The sequence below is a fragment of the Diadema antillarum genome, unplaced genomic scaffold (assembly GCF_040938485.1).
Source record: "Diadema antillarum isolate AM-2024a unplaced genomic scaffold, OU_Dant_1.0 scf00000029, whole genome shotgun sequence".
In the NCBI taxonomy this organism is placed as follows: Eukaryota; Metazoa; Echinodermata; class Echinoidea; order Diadematoida; family Diadematidae; genus Diadema; species Diadema antillarum.
Genome location: NW_027270918.1, coordinates 5,714,115 through 5,729,198, shown reverse-complemented (window position 1 = coordinate 5,729,198; position 15,084 = coordinate 5,714,115). Strand labels below are relative to the sequence as shown.

At 37.3% G+C, this 15,084-nt stretch overlaps 1 protein-coding gene across 1 annotated transcript; it reads left to right on the top strand.

Annotated features, from left to right (window-relative positions):
• Positions 1–1,269: 1,269 nt before the first annotated feature.
• On the top strand, positions 1,270–14,903 carry LOC139738535 (thrombospondin-2-like). Its single transcript, XM_071649160.1, has 5 exons — positions 1,270–1,491; positions 2,307–2,462; positions 9,452–9,628; positions 10,835–11,011; positions 13,226–14,903. Exons 1-5 carry the CDS (start codon positions 1,419–1,421, stop codon positions 13,546–13,548), a joined length of 906 nt encoding a protein of 301 aa, XP_071505261.1. The 5' UTR covers positions 1,270–1,418; the 3' UTR covers positions 13,549–14,903.
• The last annotated feature ends 181 nt before the right edge of the window (positions 14,904–15,084 follow it).

The following is a 15,084-nucleotide window of genomic DNA, read 5'->3' as shown; positions in this document are numbered from 1 at the left end:
ACCTGACTGTATGAAAGACTTTGATCGTTATGCTTCTAACGTTTTCTCAATTTGTGGACTCCATGTTAGGTTTTCATCGAGAATGACCCAGAGATGTTTGCATTCTGAAACTCTTTGCAGAGTTATATTTTGAACGTTAACATGAGCATTCTTAAAATATCGCAAATTCAGTTTAGATCCAATCAACATAAAATGACATTTATTTTTAACAATAATTTAATGCCTGTGAACCATTCGAAAAGTCGCTCTAGGTCATCATTAATATTTTGCTTTTTGTTTTGTTGATTTTTTTTTTTGTAAGCAAACTGGTCATTTGAAACAAAATATGAGTACATGTCATCCGCTTGTTGGGAAAGTATACATCTCTTGACAGATTTATGCAGATCGTTTAGAGCTAAGATGGACAAAAGAGACCCAAGAATTTGTCTTCCCTGTGGCACTCCACAAATATAACTTATAAGTTAGTGTTTATCAAAGTTGACTGCTCTCTGTTAGTGAAATACATGTAGGCACTGAACCAATGCAATGCTTGTGAGTCGAATCCAAGATATCTTAATTTCGAAGGCTTTTCTAAGTCCAGTGTAAGAACACCAACAACGTTAATTTTTCATTGTCACTTTGTTTACTCATTTCATCTGTTAAATACCACGATGCGGTTAACGTGGGGTGCCCAGGACGGAAACCAGGGGTGAGTTTGTCATTTTGACACAGATAACTATAGATTTGATCAAATGCAATTTTCTCCTATAAATTATGGACAATACTGGTAAAATTGTTGTCGGTGAATAGTTTGACGGGTTGTCTTTTTTTATCACTTCCTTTGTGGATAGGTGCTGTCACAAGTGCCCTCTTCCATTTATACCAGGAATTTTACTAGTGTTCAATTAAAGATTTAAGATATGGGTCAAAGGCTCTACAACGAAATTGATAGTATCATTTATGATACTGGAAGGTATTAATAAATTTGATCTTAACCTGAAGCTTTATTCCTCAGAACATTTCTTCATTACATCATTTGGGGGAAATTTGAGTAAAACTGAACATAGATCTTATGCTAGATAATGTATTGTTGTGTATTTTTTCCAAATTTTGTATTAGACTCCTTTGTGTGAGTGCGAATTCGTGTGTGTGTGTGTGTGTGTGTGTGTGTGTGTGTGTGTGTGTGTGTGTGTGTGTGTGTGTGTGATTGTGTGTGTGTAGTTGAACCGGATATGACATGAGCGCTACAATAAATGCCGAAACTCGACGACAGTGCACGGGAAAGTCGCAGTTGATGTGGTACTATAGTTGGTGGTGCGTAGGCACTGAGGGAAACACTCTTGCTCACGATCGTCAGCCAAGTCCACGTCACTTCGTGAAGTTCGAAGCGAGACATTACTAAGTCGAAGCTGCATCGGAACATTCTGACGGGCGAAACAATGACGTTATCGGGCAAAGCGTGCCTGGCTGCATTGGTGATTTTCGTCACATGCAAGTCCACTTCTGCGAGAGGTGAGCTTAAGCTTCTTTTAATGAATGTTATCACGATAGTGTTATCCTCATTTCGGTCTCAAAATACTTGCACATTTTGCCCCTTCACGAAATTTTATGTGCTATTACAACACATTTCTCGGTGGTACTAGCTCAGTTAGATATTGTTTATCCTTAATTCATTCATAAATATGAATGTGTGATTGACATATCAAAATAATCTTAATCTTACTTTTGAGTACAGGGTCTACTGGGGAGGGCGTGGAAATCGGGAGAGGATGGCAACAAGTCTCGTGTTTTGTCGAGCTCCTGGCAGACTTGAAAAAAAAAAGCCTATCAAATGTCAGTTAATGTACAAAGTGATGGACTACTTGCAACTAATTGACAAATTGCCCTACATCGACGTAAATAGTAGTAGCCATGATAAAAAAAAAATCATGGGCGTACAATTACTCGAGCAGGATTCGAACCTACGACCTTAGTACCCGCTGCATGCTGTAAGGATTAGAACCAACACTTGCTGTCGGGCGAAATCTCGGTGGTCTAGTGGAGATGATGCCTGTCTGGTGATCAGAAACTTGAAGACCGGAGCAAATGTTGCAGGAGCAAATGTCGTGTCACTCCAGTCATATTTTTTTTTCTCAAACACAGACAGTGATAAAGTAAGCGGAAATATCCACTACCTGGCTAATCTTACGAAAACACAATGATAAAATTCCGCTGCAAAATTACCTAAAGGAGTTTAAAGGGTTGATTATAATTACGTATCAAAATGCATGAAGTGCAAAATAATTCACTGTGTTGGTTTGGTCGATACAATGTTCTTTCCTATGCAGGTTTCGGAGAGTGGAGTAATTTCACGGAGTGCAGCCGGACCTGTGGCGATGGCTTTCAGCTGAGAGAACGCAGTTGTCCCCAACATCCCCCAGGCCGTCGTTGCAGCCTCGAGGACATACTGGACACCAAGTTATGCTTCCTCCGTCACTGCCCAAGTAATCAACTCCCTCCTACATTTTTAAGTATTTGCATAAAATTACAGACATGTACATATAGCTGTCCCAATGATCAATTCAATTCTGTATAGGTCAATTTGAAGCGGTTTTTTTTTTCCTCTCTCGCTGATCATGCTGATAGTGAATTTTATTTCCGAAGCTCACATCCCGGATTCGCAGCAATACCTATCTGATGCCATGTGAGATTTGTCAGAACATTCTTCCTTGTATTCGGTCTCATGGGTGTACACCGACATCAATATATAAATATACCAGGCCTGAGAGGTTCTGGTTGAATCTATGTGCATGAGGTGACTTAAACAGTGTTATTGAAGTCACCGAAGTAATGTAGTTTAACCAGAACCTCGAACAATGGCCTGGTATATTTGTGTTATATAAATCCTCCTTGTGAATTTTGAGAAATTCTCCTTGTGAATTTTAAGAGCAACAGCGAAGTAAAGTGGATGGTTGACAGATCTACACTAAGTTAATTTTCCCCCGCACAAAATGATATGTAATGCATCGACTGCGCGATACTATTTACTGTTTCTACAATTCAGAACCTCAATCCTCATATTTCATTTCAATTTCATTTCAATTTATTTTCATATTTCTCACATATATCACAATATAAAATAAATTGATACGAAATCTATACAGAACATAATTCAAAATAGAACTTCACCGGAATGTTCAAAAGTTTGTCTTGGTATACACAAGGTCTGTATACATGCGAGTTAAACTGAGATCATAATGCGAAAAAAAATATGATGGGGCCTGCGTAAAAGCAAGCTTGTATAGAGCCGCAGGTCCCGTGGTAAAATCAGATTAGGGGAAGCATAAGTACAGATATTTTTAGACCATACTATAATTGGGGGATCCGATTAAAACGAACATGATCAAATCAAATGTTGCTATATAAAATACAGAATAAAACACTGAAAGGTCACATGTTGCAACTATAACCTACTACAAGTAAGGACATTGAGAGAACAACGACTGAGATTGTAAGGATTTAAGTGGGTGTGGAGGTATAGATGATGACGTAACAATTGGCATAAATACATAAATGGAAGGTGGGCTAAAAGAATTTTGTCGTGAATATAAAATATGCACACAAGGACAATGGAGCTCAGGTGTCAAATTCCAGCGGGGTCCTAAACCATGCAGGCCGTGTGACCATGGTAACAGACAGCTGCCACGCGCAAGAATTCCAACAATCGAGTGTAACAATAAAAACTTAGAGAGCGCAACAGGCAGACTGATCGAAGAATAATAATGTACATGGTTAGGATCCCGTCGGACCATTACTAGAAGATAAATGAGATAGACAAGGGAGGAAATACTGAGCAACAAGTACTATACAATATGCATGCCGTAGCTGCTCAAAAGATATTGTTTTAATTTTCGTTTGAATGAGGTTAAAGTGGTGCAGCTTGTAAGTTCCGTAGGGAGTTCATTCCAGTACTTAGGTCCAGTGAACATGATAGTTTTTTTCGCAAAAATTGTTCGGGTACGTGGAAGGTGATACGCATAACGTTGGCGGGTTGGATAATCATTAACTGTATAGTTTCTTGTGAACATTTTGGAAAATGCATCTGGTAATTGGCCAGTTGAGAATTGAAACATAAACAGGCAAACGTTGTACGAAAATAACTCAGGAATTTTCAAAATTTTATTGCTTATAAAAAGTTCATTCGTATGCGATAAGTATCCAGCGTGGTTTACAATTCTAATAGCGCGTTTTTGCACAATAAATAACAAATCGATAAGATTTTTAGAAGCATTTCCCCACGCCAGAATCCCATAATTAAGATAGGGAGATATCAAAGTTGAATATATACTCTGTAGAATATTACATGGAAAATAATAACTAAGTTTGTTTAGAACCCCTGTATTTCTAGCAATAATTCTACTTACATAACCAACATGGGTTCTCCAAGATAAATCACTATCAATGTAAAGACCCAAGAATTTTGTGCTGTTGACCTGTGACAAATCAATGTTGTTGATCTTGACAGAAATAGGTAGTACAGGTGGGGAATTACTAAACAAAATATAATGAGTTTTTTCAAGGTTTAAGGAAAGTTTGTTTGCAAAAATCCAAGATTGAACAGAAACAAGTTCTTCATTTATTATGTTTATAAGTTCATCAGGATTTGGATGAGAAAAGAACAAATTTGTATCGTCTGCAAAACAAACGAAGGAAAGGATCTTAGATGAGTTCTGAATATCGTTGATATACAAAATGAAAAGAAGTGGACCTAACAGGGAACCCTGAGGAACCCCGCAAGAAATTAACTTAGGTTGGGAATCGTGACCGTGGATACTTACAAATTGTTTTCTATTTGTCAGATAATCAGAAAACCATTCTAGCGCCTTACCCCGAATTCCGTAATGATTTAATTTATAAAGTAAAATATCATGATCTATTGTATCAAACGCCTTTGAAAAGTCAAGAAAAACACCAACAGTATGAGATACATCATCTTTAGCATGAGCTATCTTATCAATAAAGTTGAGTAATGCGTGAGTTGTACTATGTTTTTTGCGAAATCCAAATTGAGAATCAGTAAATATTTTTGACTGAAGAAGAAAATTAAGGGTACGTTTATACACAAGTCTTTCGAGTATCTTTGAAAAGGAAGTTAAAAGGGAAATAGGACGATAATTACTAACAAAATCTTTTCGCCCTTTTTTAAAAATGGGAACAACTCTGGCTACTTTCATTTTACAAGGAACTTTACCACTAGATAAGGATTGATTCAAAATAAAAGTAAGGGGTGAAATTATTTCATGAATCACGTTCTTTACCAAAAAATTTGTGATTCCATCGTATCCCGAACTTTTTTTGTTATTTAATCTATCAACAATCTTTATTATTTCATCTTCAACAATCGGTACAAAAAATAAAGATGCCACATTCCTATTATCCAGAAAAGAGTGAAATTCCTGGTGCGCTGAAGGGATTTTGTCAGCCAGATTTGGGCCAATGTGTACAAAGTAATCATTAAAAACTTCAGCTATGTCTATGGGGTCGTCAATACGAACATCATCCTCTTGAACATAACTAGGAGCATTATTGTCAGTATTACATTTCAACGCCTGATTTATCACCCTCCACGTACCCTTCACATCATATTTGCATTTATCGAATTGATTCATGAAATACATCCGTTTGGCTAACCGTAATGAAGAAGTAAGGATATTACGATACCGAGTATATCGGGACTTATTCATAACAGTGGGTACTTTACGATATTTACGAAACAGTTTATTTTTCTTATTAATGGATTTTAAAAGTGATTTAGTAACCCATGGCTGCCGAGGTACTATTTTATGATTTGATTTAAAACATTTACGACAAGGGATAACAGTATTGAGCTGAGTAATGAAAATATCTATGAAAATATCAAATGATAAGTTTACGTCATTTTGATTATAAACAATCGACCAATCAACGAGTTTTAACTTTTCTCTAAGCCTGTTAATATTTGAGTCTGACATCACACGAAAACCGGAAGTGTTGTGCACACTTTCTGTCAGAGTGTCAACGTTACCAATAAGTGCATACACAGGAAAATGATCAGAGATATCAGTAACCACAATACCAGGTGAAATAGGAGAAGATAACTTGTTAACAAATATATTATCGATTAAAGTAGAAGAAATATCAGTGATTCTTGTAGGTTTTCTTATAAGAGGAATGAAAGACTTAGACAGCATTTGATTGAGAAATTCTTGACAATTATGGTTATCGTAGTTTAAAAGATTTAAATTAAAATCACCCATAAGAAAACATGATTTATTTCTGAAATACTGGTTCAACAAAATGCCATCGAGTAATTCAACGAACTCAGTTAAATTCGAATTTGGTGGCCTGTAAATTTCCCCGACAATTACATTTCCTTTATTTGGTACTTTTATCTCGATGAAAATACTTTCAAAAAATTCTGTCATAAAACTGAACTCCTCTAATAACCGATGGTTTAAATCTTCTGTGACATAAAAACCAACTCCACCTCCTTTCTTACATAATCTATTGTTTGTTATAAGTTTAAATTGATCAATGTGAAACAAGGAGGAAGGTGACTTCTCCTGTAACCATAATTCACTGAGGCCGATGACACCATGAGTAAATCGTAGTTCATCAATGAATAGAAGAAATTGAGTTTTGTTGGTTTAAACTCCTTATATTAAAATGAGAAATGAAAAGTTGATTTGGGTCAGAATGGGATGATGAAATGAGATCTTTTTCTGAGCAGTAATTTGCAGAAAACATATATGCTGGAATGTCATTTAGATCAAAATCTAGTTTTAATTCATCAGATTCTGTAGTTAAGAACATTTTAGAAGCAAAATTATCATCGTTCTCATTATTTGTAGTGGTTACGGAACTTCCACCTTCCGATAACTGAACATCTGCAAGAGTATCATTCATATTCACTGGGATAAAACTCTATGCAAATCATCCTATTTTCCACAGTATTTTCGTTGAGAAATGTGACAAAATGAGCAGGAATACTAAACATGACATATTGCCATTGACCAAGATACATGGTGGTAAAAGACACGGTATAATATTTGTCCTGGGGACATGTATGCACCTGAGTAGCTATTGCCGACATTGGGAAAACATGTTTACGTAAGAACGGGGAAAAATACACCAGCATCAACGCATGGAATTCGGAAGTGCAAATAGCGAGTGAGCGAATAAAAAGTACTGGGGTTCTGCAAACACGAATGGAATGTGTCACTCGATTGGATAACGCGTGAAACAATTTATACAACGGATACAGTGGATACATATACATGATTCATGCAGCTCTCCAGCTATGTACGCCACTGTTATGAACAGTAATAAGGTTGGCCATTTCTTCAAGCCGTGTTTAATATGGCGGTCATCTTCACTTCTTTTTTAAGTGTCAATACCGATGCCTACCTTCCCTCATGATATAAGATCAACTCAAGTCTACCTAAGTAATTTTGCTTTTAGTTATCGGCCTCGTTGCGACGCGTCCGCGTCCGCCGCAGAGATTTTCTTGTGAGCGCTGCGGTCTACTGGCTGCAATTCTTTTTCGATCATCTTCAAATTTGGCATGAAGGTGTATTATGGTAAAACGAAGACGCCTATTGTTTTTGGTGATGGCGCCCTCGCTTGTTCCGTCTTTATACAAAAAAAAAAGGTAAATCTAACAGGGTCTGCTTGTGTGTGCGACGCTGGCCTTGTTTCTCGACCGATTTGTTTCAAATTTGGTATGTAAATGTATCATAGTCAAAACTATACACTGTACACCTATACCTATTGATAATGCTGCCCTCACTGTTCGAGCTTTTACAGGGTCAAAGGTCACCCTGATCATGTCAAAATTTGCAGAAGTGCTTATTTATGCAATAACTTGATCGTTACTCCATGGATTTCATTCAGACATAGTAAGGAGATGTATGGGTGGTCATTCTACACGAAGGACACAACAGTTTGTGGCGACGGCGCCCTCAGTGTTTCGACTCGGATGCCCATGCACATTTCTCGTCTGTGCTCTATCAGCCACATTTTTTATCAGATTTTCTTCAATTTGGTAAAAAGGTGCATTTGAATATAGTTACATGAAGATGCCTACATTGTTTTTGGTGGTGGCGCCCTCGCTTGTTCCGTGTTTATACATGAAAAAGGTAAATTTAGAAGGGTCTGCTTGTGTGTGCGACGCTGGCCAGAATTTTTTCTCGACCAATTTTTTTTCTTCCAAATTTGGTATGTAAATGTATCATAGTCAAATCTATACACCTATACCTATTGATAATGCTGCCCTCACTGTTCCACTTTTTTTAAGGGTCAAAGGTCACCCTTACCATGTCAAAATTTGCAAAAATGCATGCTTATTAAGGCAATAACTTGATTGTTACTGGATTTTACTCAGACTTGCTAAAGAGGTTTATGGATGGTCATTCTACATGAAGGACACAACAGTTTGTGGTGACGGCGCCCTCAGTGTTCCAACTTGGAGGCCATGTCACATATGCTGTATAAGCCACATTTCTTGTCGGATTTTATTCAAACTTGCTATGAAGGTTTATGGGGAGTCATTCTAGGTACCGTAACAAAAGTTTTCATTGTTCAAACTTTTATAGGATGACGTGTCATATTCCTTGTATGTGCTATATATACTAGCCTCATTTCTCGTCGAATTTTATTGTATCCTGCGGCAGATGCCATATTATACAGCATTCTGGCCTTAAAAGTAATCCAGATGGGGTATGGGAGACGGGTTCGGGGATACATGTGCTCGATTGCGAGTGCTCTAGTTTCTGTATGAATTCATACATTCTTACATTTTGTCCCATGCTATTCATGAATTTTATGTTGTAAAATGTTGTAAAATATTGGTTGATATCAAATTTATGGAAAGTGAAGAATTAAAGTTCCTTCCTGAAGTAATGATAAAGATGGGACGCGCAGCCGGTTCACCCTTGTAGATCCGCCACTGTTTTCGTTTGTAATTTCTGTATGAAATCAAACATTCTTACATTATGCCCCATGTTGTTCATGAACTTAATCTTGTAAAATGTTGTAAAAATATTGGTTGATATTAAATTTATAGAAAGCGCACGCCCCTCCCCGTTTTTCTTTGTATTTCTTTTGTTTTAACAAAAAAAAAACAACAACAAACAAACATGAAGATGGGACGCGCACCCGGTGCCCCCTTCTGCATCCGCCACTGTTTTCGTCTTTCTATTCACCTTCATTCTGTGCTCCTCTTGAAGGTTGTAGACAGTCATTTCATTAACATTTAGAGATACAGTTTAGCGTCCTCTCAGTTGTATTGTGTGCGAGGCGTAAAAAGCTTATATTATATACTACAAGTAGTAACACATGTATTACATAATATATACAGTATGTTCGGTACCATGTATAGTCATCTTCCAGGATTTGTGAAAAAATCTGCAATTAGCATAATAAAATGTTTAATTTGTCTCCACGCACGCTGCAGTCGACGGGGGTTGGACTAGCTGGTCACGGTGGAGCACTTGTTCGAAATCCTGCGGCAACGACGCCATCAGGGCACGGTCTCGGTTCTGCTTCAATCCACCTCCTCGATATGGCGGGCAAAACTGTCAAGGGCCAAGACGTGAAACAGGGCCCTGTCCCAATAGGAGGGCGTGTCCAGGTAAAACCAAATAAGGATGTGTTCGAGCGCTTTCCCATTATGGTGTTGTATCGTGAAAAAAAAATGCAAGAGTTTAAAAATGGTCTCTGCCGGGAATCGAACGCGGGTCATTGGCATGGAGCGCCAACGTCTTACTCGCTCGGCGACGGAGACTTCATAGCTGTTCAGGCAGACCCAAGTTCGATTTCCCAACGGACAAACTCTTCAACCCTTTCCATCCTCTTTTTTTTTATATGGGGGGGGGGGGGGGAGTTATGAATAACAGTCTCCGTGGTTAAATGGTTAACGCGTTGTCGTTCCACGCCAAGCCCCGGGTTCAATTCACCGGGAGAAACTTTTTTTTTTTCAAGAAAAGACGAAACAGTAAGAGGAATGACAATTTCAAAATCAGAAAGGTATGCACCGTTTTGTTTTTCTTTACTCACATCTCACGTATGCAAAATTATTTTCAGAAGAAGCCAAAAACTCTGCATCGGTGACCTCGCTCACTCATATTAACGGAATACCGAGAGAATGGTCCACAGAAACGGCGATACCCCGTCAGGAGTTAGCCAAAACAAAAAATTGACGGAATCATTTACGGAATCATTCATGAAAAACATCTTATTGTCAATCTCTATTTTCTTCCTTCAACTGCATCTTGCACTCTCACCTGCAACTGCACTGCACTCACCTGATCACCTTCCTCCAAGAGAGTTATGTCGTTGGATAGTCATTTTATGAGGCCTCCATCCATTTCAAGCTTAATCGCTTATGATGGTGGTCTCCTGCATTCATTGATCTCTGTTGTTAATTGAAAAAATACTGTATATCTTATTTTATGTTTCTGTGTATCTACATTGCTCAATGCAATCACCTATGTGCATCTGTTTACTGTTATCGATTTATTTCACTGCACCTGTTATTCTTTGTTCTTTGTACTTTTTGAAGTTTGTATTCAAATTGCATCTGATTGAATGCAGAAATAAAAACAAACAAACAAACAAACAAACAAACAAAACAGAATAGTTTCACACCCAGTAATATACGTATATAATAATCTTTGGACGTCACCTTAGGAGACACTATGCACATGCTTATTATCACTACATTAAGGAGTGACTACATACTGTATAGGAAGACAAATTTGTGTCTCCTTAACGTTTTCAACTATATGATATCCATTCGCTACATGCTTAACTGCTGATAATACTTGTCTTGCTATAGCGCGTGCCGAATGGTCGACCTGGACGGAGTGGGGTGAATGTAAGGCTAAAGCGTGCAGACTACAGGCCTACCGATACCGTCGGCGGACGTGTGTCTTCCCGACGGCAGCGCCCAACGCACTCCCCTGCCCCGGGTCCAACCTGGAATCGGAGACGTGTAGGATGGAAAGATGCGGAGGTATATTCAAACCACTAATCGTTGGTGTGCCCCTTTCATTTCTGCTCATAAAATGAACTTTGTGCACATTTCACTTAAAAAAAGGTTTCATTCCACTTCATTTCAGGAAGCCCATCCTGTCCTCTCAAAGAAAATAATTGATAACGCAATGCATTACCAAACGAACAAAATGAACTAAATAAACCCAACAGAAAGGAAACCACCATATTGTTATAACCCTTTACATCAACAATAATTGAAATAACAGTCAATTATTAGAAACACATAATACCGTTATGATAAGTCTCTACATGCTTGTATGTACAGTAATTACAAAAACCATGCAAATATTATTTCACACAACAGAAACATAATTAGGAATTAGGAAGTAAAATTGTGAAGTTTTGTTATTGTTGTTGTTGTTGTTTATAAGCACAGATATTGAATTTGTGGAAATCTAAACTATGGTCATTAATGAGGGGGAGATTTTTCCATCATTCTGTTGCCATATTTCCAAAAAATTCCGTCACCTAATGTCTTGCATTTCACCTATATTTCAGAGCGGAGATTTGTTTCACCTTACTTTGAACGTAGGTTATGACCAGGCTGATGTGGCTTAATAAGTTCACTACTCCCCTGAAGACAAACTGATTCCTCCTTTTTTAAAATCTGGATAACACTTTCTGTATGCTTCACTTCACTTTTCAATGTTCTTAAAGATATCTTCCAGGAATCTCACACATTAAAAAAATACTTTGTTCAAGAGTTGCTTGAACATAGAGGCCGCAGATTCGCTTTGATCGGCATTTATTCTTAAATAATGTTTGTGTTGCAAAAAGAAAAAGAAAAGCAAATTAAAGATCGAGCAATTACGACTTAAAGAGAGAAGGGGTTAGTTGTAAAAATATTGACCAATCACCTTTCTTCTTGGCTTTACTTTTGTAAACCGACTAACATTGGGAGAATCGTGAGATCATAACCTGCATGCATACTCACCTCATCCAATTACCCCGCCACATAGGCTAGGTGGAACCCGAGTCCGATGGAGATAATGGTTTTTTTTTGTTGTTTTGGTCATGTCTGTCTGTCTGTTTGTTAGTCTGTCTGTTTGTCTGTGAACAAGAAAGCATGGGAACCGATGTACGAATTCGAGAGAATTTTCAGGTTGTGTTCAATCATAATATGGGAAGAAAGAAATAATTACATTTTTGGGTCATGAGGTCAAAGTCAAATGTCTTATTGGTCATAAGGGACATAAAATGATAACTCAAGAACAGATATTCTCATCTTCACAAAACTTCTCTGTGTTCATAATGAAGTAAGGGGGTTGATTCAATTTGGTCATAAGGTCCGGAGATTTATTTTTAGTCCGATTTTCCTGAAAATGTTAATCATCATTTTGACAGTAAATTATAGGGTTACAGTTCCTTATTCCGAAGGACCGTTAATCAAAAATATGAAATGAGGTTCGTTATTGCCAAGGTTCGTAATATTGAAAATGAAATAAGATTCGTTATGCCGGAGGTTCTTTAGTCCGAGAAAGGATAACAAAAAATATGTTTTCCGGCGGTTCGTTACCATGAAAGCAAAATAAGGTTCGTAATTGCAAAGATTCTCTAATAAGCACCTTCGTTTAATTTTTAGATTAACGAACCTTCGGAATAAAGAACGAGTTATGAATTGAGAAAGTGCATAAATAGAAAAAAAAAATTATAATGTTATATCTTGTCTTCTTCCACTGCCGTTGCGTACGTGTTCTTAATACCCCGTCAATACTCACTTTATAGATGAACCTCAAATTAACACAGATATAAGATGCATCTGAGCATAAAACATAAAAACACATGTAATCTAAGCATACATAAACACACACACTCACACATGCACATTATATTCATAGATAGTGATACAAATGACTTGTGTATTATGTATAATATGCATACGATAATGGACGGGTGTGAGTACGCGTGTGCATACATCAACGCAGGCGAGACGAGCTTCATTCCATATGTCTATACGTTACACACAGGATTCAGGCAAAAAGTAAAGAAGGAAAAGAAAAGAAAATATATGTTATTCTGTAATTTAGAATGCAGACAATTTCCCGCAGCACATACATGTATTATAGAGAGCATAGTCGTGATGGTCATCAGTCGTTCACTCTTACTGAACATGAAAATCCTATATGAGGGAAAATGATGGATAACTCTTTTTTTTTCGTTTCCACGATTCTAGAGAAAACACCAAAGCCCGACGCCGTATCCTCCTATAGCTCCTTGGGTAATACTTCAGAGAGTTCTAGCAGCAGTGATTTCGAGTGGATCTCTGTATCAAACGAGGCTGAAGTCACGGACGGAGCGTTGTCTATTTCTTGGCAGGAGTCCGATGTGCCAACGTCTCCCGAAAATGAGATTCTGAACTCGGAAATAACTGTCGGCTCGGATGGCAACTGGAGCGATCAAACAACAACTGAAAGCGTGGGAGGTGGGGCCACTGTTCTACAAGGAACAACACAGGCACAAGAGGCATCATCTTCTTTCTCCTGGAGCGACGGCTGAGAGGAAGAATTGTGGAATGTACAATTATGGTCTTGGACGTTTGGCAACTACACCCTAACATTCGCCTTTAATATCCAGAGCTTTATCCACATTGTTGACAGTATCTAATTCGACCCCCCGACATGGTCTTCTCTCTTTCATTTTCTTTTCTCTTCGCAATCTGAAAAGTGTCATGTGTTTTAAAATTCTATCAGTTTGTGCTTGTTTCCGTTGTGATCAAATGCTTGAGAATGACAGCAGATCTACGGTATACTGGTGCAGTGCCGATAGACAATGATACATGTTTTTATCTCTTTGCTCCTCGTGTACAACTTCATTTGCCCTTCAAAGATTAAGATGATCACTTTCCACTACAAGAACTGAAGCACAATGATGATCATGTGAATGTTCCTACAAAGCTGATTATTGAGGGGGTGCGGTATCTATGTATTATGTGGATATACAAATACCGGTATACGCTCGGCACCAAAGAAAAAAAAGAAGAACATTTTTTTTCAATTCATACTTCTCGTGTAATATTTGGCTAAAATTTAATGTATTATATGCCATAATAAAGGTAATTTAAAAGGCTATTGACCTCGTAGGTCAATAAAAAGGGAGACTGTATGCCGCACACAATTGTTTTTCTCTTCCAAGGAACAAAAGTAAACATTGCAAAAATGAACAACTTGTCATTCTCGCGTAAATGGTCCATATAACAATGAGAACAAAAGACGAAATTAACACTTGAGAAAAATGAATTAATTTGCAAAAATGAACCTATGGTTTGTATAACGTCTTTCTGGCCCAAAAGATAGAGAAAGGCTGAAAAAATGAAGAATCTTTTGTCAACTCCAAAGTCAATTGACATTAGAGAAGAAGCAAAATTCGCGTATGAATTATTTTATTCCTTATATATCAAAAGAATGAAGTCTAAACATTTTGTCCATTAAATCCCCTTTGTTGTTTTTCTCCCTATGCCATTTCAAGTTGATGTTAACAGTAAATTATCATGCGATTATTATTTCCCCCTTTAGTTTTCCACTTTGATTTTGTTTGAGGCAATAAAGAGATATAAGAGAAGGGAAACTTATTTTTGCTATTTCATTTATGTCTCTCATTGTGTTCAATTCGTCTTTTGTTATAATTTTTATCTCGAAGGGCATGCATTTGAAAATGAATGACAACGTGTCACTTTTGCAATGTTTACTTTTGTGCCTTGCGTAAAGTTTCCTTTTGTATAGACCTATCAGGTTTATAGCTAAATTTCCTTTGATATAGTACAGAAAACACTGATTTTTATCAAGTGTTCATCATCTTTTTTTTTGGTGAGTGTATATAACAACCATACAAAGAGAATTGCTTGATGATAACACCTCATATGATTTGCATTAGATTTGTGGAGTAGTGATTAAGCATCGATAAACTACTAATAAAATACCTGTGTGAGTTATTAACTCTTGTTATTTCACTATACCTTCTTTGCACCGAGTATAACTCTGTACAAGATAGCCTTCACAAAAACTATATATATATATATATATATATATATATATA

Excerpts from the sequence above, each read along its gene's own strand:
- LOC139738535 (XM_071649160.1), top strand. The coding sequence starts at position 1,419 with ATGACGTTATCGGGCAAAGCGTGCCTGGCTGCATTGGTGATTTTCGTC. Across the intron at positions 1,492-2,306 it reads CAAGTCCACTTCTGCGAGAG|GTTTCGGAGAGTGGAGTAAT; the intron begins GTGAGCTTAAGC and ends TTTCCTATGCAG. Across the intron at positions 11,012-13,225 it reads TAGGATGGAAAGATGCGGAG|AGAAAACACCAAAGCCCGAC; the intron begins GTATATTCAAAC and ends CCACGATTCTAG.